Source organism: Vigna radiata, chromosome 8, assembly GCF_000741045.1.
Source record: "Vigna radiata var. radiata cultivar VC1973A chromosome 8, Vradiata_ver6, whole genome shotgun sequence".
NCBI lineage: Eukaryota > Viridiplantae > Streptophyta > Magnoliopsida > Fabales > Fabaceae > Vigna > Vigna radiata.
In genome coordinates, this window is record NC_028358.1 from 35,368,057 (window position 1) to 35,375,588 (window position 7,532).

The following is a 7,532-nucleotide window of genomic DNA, read 5'->3' on the forward strand; positions in this document are numbered from 1 at the left end:
TATATATATATATATATATATATATATATATATATATATATATATATATATATATAAATTGATTAAAAAATAATATTAACTTCTATTATAAAAATAAGCATGTTATGAATAATATTATTAATATATAAGTTGTTGGCATACGTCGCAAGTAACTTATATATCTTAACCAAATGATCTAAGATTTTTGGCAATGATATTTAGGAAGAAATGAAAATATTAAGAGGACTGTAATTATATGTATTTATAAGATATTTATTATTTTTATTTACTCAAAAGTTTCATTGACATGTATTTTTGTAGTATCCTAAATTAAATTACACAAATAATTAAGTAAATTAAAAAAAATTAAATATGTTTAAATCTTATATGAATTACAATTGAGATTATATAAAAAAATTATAATATATTACTTGAAGGTATTATGTTAAAAGGTGATAAAAATAAAGTCGAATCTCATGGTTCTTGAATCTTACATGATAAATTTATTGATTTTATTATTATCCTAAAGAAATTTATATAAAAAAGTGTGTATTTCACAAAGGAAGTAGATATTCTGGGAGGGCTTCCATGTGTTATCCGATGGTGCGATTGTGCTTTCCAGAAGAAGAAAAAAAATCCTGTAATTGAACATAAGAAATAAGTGTTAGTGTATACTAGAAATCCTAAATAGAAAAAGAGGCTTTTATAAGCAATAATTTGGTTTTCAACGTCTTCAAGCTGGGGCCATGTAACAAAGCAAAAATTACTTTTACAACCTATTGCCTTGTTACAAACTTTCATATTCCAATTTACAAAAATAACAAACTATGGGTCAATCAAAAGTTTAAATACTATCTCCAAAAATATCATTACTTAACAAAATGTTTAGGGACTAATAATTTTTAAGTTATTCATTTAATTAACTTACCGAGTTGTTATTGTTCTGATTTTATAGATATTTATATGGGCTAGGCCCAGAAATCACATAACCTAGCCCAAAACATTCGGCTCATTCGCCAGCAGCTATATAATATCATCAAAACAACTCAATCCAACCAAAATAATCAATTATATTAATTTAACGCTAATTTCACATTCAACCATGCATATTATAAAAATCTCACACTTTTAGACCATGATTATACAATGGAGTTAAAACATATAATTTCATCATATACAAAGTATCAAACACGGCAATTGAATCACAACAACACAAGTAAAAATTAGTTTTTCTTACATGATTTAACAACTCTAGCAGTTCTAAACATTAAAATGTTTTCGAAACAAAAAAGCTATATCTACGTATATAAATATTAAAAATATTATCATATTGAGAAACTCAGATAATAGATACAACAAAAAATGATTGCATGAAAAAAAAATTTGATAAAAAAAGAGTAAAAAATTTAAATTATTCCAATCGAGAAACTATTCAATGAGAATAAACCATCAAGAGAATTAATCTTACAACCTCATATATTTGAACATATAAATATAAAATGATAAATTATAGAAAAAAGACAAAAAAAATCTCTGTAAGTATTTTATAAAAATATGATATATTTTAAAGTAATAAAACTTCTTCGTTTAAAAACTTATTTATATTAAAAATTTTATTTATTAAAATAATAAGGTGTCACTTATTTAAAACCACTGTAATGTATAAAATACTATTTTCCAGATTTTTACATATTTTATTTTATTATGATACATTATTTTAATTTTTTTACAACTTTTATCTTAATAAAAAAGTCTTATAAAATTTGAATTCTAATTAATTATTAATAAGAATATATATATATATATATATATATATATATATTCTAGATAAAAGATATTTTTTAATATTTATAACCTAACACCTTAAATTTTATATCATATTAATATATTTTTCTACCAATGTCTTATAAAATTTATATTTTAAATTCATAATCTTTTCTATGACTGGTAATCGTTACTAGTAAAGCAAACAATTCAAAATAATATTACTAAAAGAAAAAGAAAAAGTTGGAATGATTCAATTCAAAATTGTGAGTCCTGACTTCTGACTACACTTTTCAAAATTTAATTTCTTTTTTGAAAAAGGATGGATAGCTTGAAATAGCAATCAAAGCAAAACAAAAGCAATCAATCATCTCCCTCTTTGGTCCCTCGCTGTCCTTTTCCATTTCAATTCCTTCTTTCCCTCCACTTTCTGTCTCTTCTCTTTTCACTGCACATTTTTTTTTCCAAGTTACCATCCATCCCTCATAGAATTTTTTTTTTCTTTGGCCAGGCACAAACAATCTCATTGCACTGTTTGTTTTCTTTCTCCGCCCCACCAACAACTCCGTTCCCTAAACCGTTGTTCAGCGTCAAAGTTTGCAGCTTTGACAAACTGTACTTATTCTTGTTCCCCACAGTGGGTCTTGTCACGCGATTTGAATGAAGGGTATTTGGTGAAAGCGGTACATGGCTATGGTCGCTGAAGCTTGGATTGTGAAGATGGGTAACCAGGTGAGTGCCAATCTTAAACAAGCTCTTCTTCTTGAACCTTCTGCAAGGAAAAAGCACAACCCCAAAAGGCAAGATAGTGGCGGTAAAGAAGTAATTGGAATTCTTTCTTTTGAAGTAGCAAACGTAATGTCTAAAGCCATTCATCTTCACAGATCCTTGTCTCATCCCGAGATTATGAAACTCAGGAACGAGATTTCCAACTCACCGGGTGTTCAAAGCCTGGTTTCCTCCGAAGAGAGTTATCTTCTCGAGCTGGCTCGCGCAGAGAAGCTTGAGGAGTTGAACCGTGTTGCCAGTGTGGTTTCTAGGTTGGGAAGGAAGTGTTCTGAGCCTGCCGTGCAAGGTTTTGAACATGTGTATGGGGACATTGTTAACGGGGTTATAGATGTGAAGCAATTGGGGTTCTTAGTTAAGCACATGGAAGGAATGGTGAGGAAAATGGATAGGTATGTTAGTGCCACCAGGAGTTTGTACAGTGAAATGGGGGTCTTGAATGATTTGGAGCAAGCAGTAAAGAAGTTTCAGCATAACCAGCACGAGGAGAGCAGAAGGGCGTTTGAACAGAAACTCACATGGCAGAGGCAAGATGTGAGGCATCTCAAGGAGATTTCACTTTGGAATCAGAGCTTTGATAAGGTTGTTGAGTTATTGGCCAGGACAGTTTGTACCATTTATGCTAGAATCCGCATAATCTTTGGTGATTCTACGTGGAGGAAGAATACTATTAGTCTTGGGCTTAGTGGAGATTCACCACCCATGCGGAGTGAATGTAAGCTAATGTCTGGGCAGATTGGTGCACCTTTGAGTTCTGAGAAGTTGAAAAGCAATCATTGCAAGAGAAGTGGTCATGGTTATCGTTTGGGTTCCACTGCAAGAACTACTGTGGGGACAAGGGTAACTGCTAGTAAGCCTCAACTAGATATCAGGAGAGGTGAATTACCATATCTTCAACTTGAAGATTTTGGTTTTCCTTGTGGAACAAGTCCGGGGAAACTTTTCATGGATTGTTTAAGTTTAAGCAGCTCGATTTCGAAATTTGATGATGACAATGATGATTATGTTGTTGATGGTGAGGACCAACATAACGTATCAAGCTATCATAAGGTCAAGGAAAGGGAGCAGTTGTACTATTCTGGTGATCTGAATCACGTTCATAGTAGCGTCCCTATCACTGGAGATCTAAGTTTCTCAACCTTTGGTCCCCACAGTAGATTGGCACTTTATGCTCCTCCTTCTACACTTGGAGGCTGTGGTCTAGCATTGCACTATGCCAATGTCATAACCGTGATAGAGAAGTTCCTAAAGTATCCACATTTAGTTGGTGAGGAAGCTAGGAACGATCTATATCAGATGCTACCATCGAGCTTAAGGTTGTCTCTGAAAGGCAAACTAAAGACCTATGTGAAGAACTTGGCCATATATGATGCTCCTCTAGCTCATGACTGGAAGTTAACTCTAGATGGGATACTCAAGTGGCTTGCTCCACTGGCCCATAATATGATCAGGTGGCAAAGTGAGAGGAATTTTGAGCAACACCAAATTGTTAGTAGGACATATGTGCTGCTATTCCAGACATTGTATTTCGCTGATAAGGACAAAACAGAGGAAGCTATGTGCCAACTTCTCATGGGACTCAATTACATATGTCGTTATGAACAACAACAAAACGCCTTGTTGGGTTGTGCAAGTAGTTTTGATTTTGCAGATTGCATGGACTGGCAATTGTAATGTGGCGCTTTTCCCAGTTGAATAGATTCTGCATATTGAAATCCTCAATATGATGAGCATTGAATTTCAAACTTAGTAGATTTAGGACTCTTGTTAAAAGGCTTGAAATGGGACCAAAAATGGATTGTACTGAACTTGTAAATATGTTTTTTGTGCAGTTCACTCGATGCTTACAGTATGCTTTCTTTGTTATGAATGACACAGACTAAGATTGATATTGAATTTATCCATGTCTTATTTCTTTGGTTACTGTTGATTTATTTGTACATTTACTTCAAATCTTGTATTAAGTAGTTTTTAGTTGTGATTTATTACGATCAAGTCATAAGGTCTAAGCTTCTTTCGCTACTGAAGAATCGATTCAGAAAGTGCGTGTTTGGGTGTGAAAAAAATTTGAATTGTGAAACTTCAAATTTCAAACTTAAGGTCCCTCTCAAACTTATACCTGGGCCTGCGTCAACATTCCCGTACAGGCTCAATATCTGCACGTGAAAAAATTAAGAACGAAGAAGAATCAATATGATATCTTTAAATAATGTAGTGTTTTAAAATCATGTTTAACCATATTAGTAATTGTAGTTCAGACTAATTAATCCGTATTAGCATCACGTAACAAAAAAAATATTATTTCCATTGATTAAGGTATTCTGCTTGACATTTATAATTTACTTATTAAAAGTTGACTGAAGCTTTTATTTTAATTAAAGAATCGAATTACAGATATTGCATCCAGTTTAATGTGTCAGACACACGAGGGTCATTATGTTTCTTTCATATGACATTAATTAAAGAATTGAATTTTTCTTTGCTGGTTCGACCTTCATATCAGGAATTGGATGAGAATGAACATCCAAACTTTCCGTCACTCTGACAAACCTATTCAATACAAATATCACATTCTAATTATTTGTTTTGAAATCGATATAGAAAAGTTAACTTCTTTTAAATATAAAGATTTATTGTCATATGGACTGCCACAGTTTAATTAAATATATTCTATGTACCAAAAAAAAAATATATTGAACAGTTTATAAGTTTTTAATTTATTTAAGGTTTTAATTTCTGTAAACATAACTCAACTTGTTTTTTATGCGTCCTTAACGTATTTGTTTGTTTTAAACTTTCTAACATTTTTTTAATGTTTTTTTGTTACTGTTACAGTTAATTTAATGCTCTAAAATATCAATTGATATAATCGGACTAAGTATATTTCAAATTAAGATAATTAATGTTTTTAGGTTTGTAATTTTCTGATAGAATTGTTATTATAGAAAAAATAGTCTAACTTTTTTAACATGTATGTGGTTATAATATTTAGAGTCCTGCTAACTGATACTTATGTAGTAATATTTAAAGCAATTTGTCATTTTGTAATTAATAAAAATTATTTTACAATCAATAATAATAATTATAAATATTATCATAGATTAATCACATAATAGTATATAAATAATGTTAAAATATTGTCAAAAAATATTATAAAAGTATTATTTTATTATTATATCTTCTGTGTTTAAACTGATTATTATAAATTACATCTCTTAACTGATGTATGTAATTCAAGTAATGAATGATTATTTTCCTCAAATAATATAACAGTGTGATGTGATTTATTCAAATAAATATTTATCTATTCCAATGGTTTATTATCAGTGAAGTGATAACTTTTTATGTCACTTATAAAATACTTTTTATATTAGCTTTAAAATTGATATAGATACAATTGATATTTTTTATATATTTTTGAATTATTTGATTAATATTAAAAAATTATTTAATTACTTACATTTGTTGAGGGTTTGAAATAGATTTAGAATACTTTCTTGAGGTTTAGAAATAAATTTTTAAAACCTCTGTTAGTTAAATCCATTTCTACCATTATATTAATATTTATACATTTTTTTTCAACAACTAACACTAATCCTAACTCTAACCATAATTTTACCATAACTTTAATTTTAATCTTAACCCTAATTCTACACTAATGATTATAGTAAATGCAATGTTAATTCTAACCTTAATCTTAACCTTGATGATAATCATAATCCTATAATAATCATATTCCTAACCCCCAAAACCATATACACATATATATAAACCCAACCCTAACCCTATTACCAAAAGTCTATCCATATCCCTAAACTCACACCCTAATCAACGAGAACTCTAACTATAATCCTAACATCAATCATAACACTAATAATAAACATAACTCTAATCATAACAAACACATACAAAAATTCTAACTCTAACCATAACAAACACACAAACTCTAAACTCTAAACTTGATTTCTAAATTTAATATTAATATCGATACTAACACTCATACACATTTTTGGATAATTTATATTATTACACAAACCTTGACCTGACCATCATACAACACTAACCTTAGCACTAATTCTGACACTCATACACACTTTTGAATAATTTATATTGGTGCAAGTGAGATATGTTCCTTCCCTTATCTGTGTTTAGCATATAGTTGAGTTAAATATTCTCTAAATTAAAATAGAGTTTAGTTGGTAGAGGCTTAGAAAAATGAAGTCAGTCTTCACCTTTAACCAATTACATGTCTAGATATTGGGACGAGACTAGACCAAGTGGACAGCATGTCAGAAAATCCACTCTTAATATTATGTTTATATATTTTTTGGTAGCACTTAATTAGACTGCTTAGTACTACCATTAAGTATATGTACACACATATTAACTATATATCCACAACTAAAATATTTTATATTTCATAATATTTTTCTTACTAATATTTCATGTGTTATTAGATACTATTTACTCTGACCTTCTAAATTTATGTTAAGTTAAAAATGTTACTTTTTAAAAGAAAAGTTATTTACCCAATAGTAGTGCAGGATTTTAACATGAAGCCATAAATTCTAACTTTAGTGCTAGACATTCTATAAAAAAACAAAACAAAGAATTAGCAAGTGATGATTAGTAAAGATTAAAATCAACGTGGCTCAGAATTTTTTGTGAACAAATAAAAGTATCAAACTCCAATGCCAAATATTATTCCTTTAACAAAAATAATAAAATATGTTTTACCTCTCAAGGATAAATAAAAATTAAGTTTCAAAGTAATGTGTTTCGTAGAGCCGTCAAAATGGGTCACAATCCGCGAGCCAACCCGGCCCGTCACGGGTTCGGGCCGGGTTGGGTTTGAAAAATACAACCCACTTATATGCGGGTCAGATTTCAACCCGGCTCATTTAGACCCGNCTCATGCGGGTTGAACCCGTGGTGAGCCGGGTTGGCCCACCAACCCACCTACCTAATTTTATTTTTTTAATTTATTATTTTATTCATGAAAT

General features: G+C 30.1%; 1 protein-coding gene across 2 annotated transcripts; it reads left to right on the forward strand.

Annotated features, from left to right (window-relative positions):
- Positions 1 to 1,952: 1,952 nt before the first annotated feature.
- Positions 1,953 to 4,425, forward strand: LOC106771272. Of its 2 annotated transcripts, XM_022785401.1 has the most exons (2): positions 1,953 to 2,475; positions 2,628 to 4,425. In XM_022785401.1, exon 2 carries the CDS (start codon positions 2,650 to 2,652, stop codon positions 4,201 to 4,203), a length of 1,554 nt encoding a protein of 517 aa, XP_022641122.1. In that variant the 5' UTR covers positions 1,953 to 2,475; positions 2,628 to 2,649; the 3' UTR covers positions 4,204 to 4,425. The 2 variants fall into 2 exon arrangements, with proteins under 2 accessions (XP_022641122.1, XP_014512712.1); XM_014657226.2 differs by having other exon boundaries at positions 1,953 to 4,425.
- Positions 4,426 to 7,532: the final 3,107 nt, after the last annotated feature.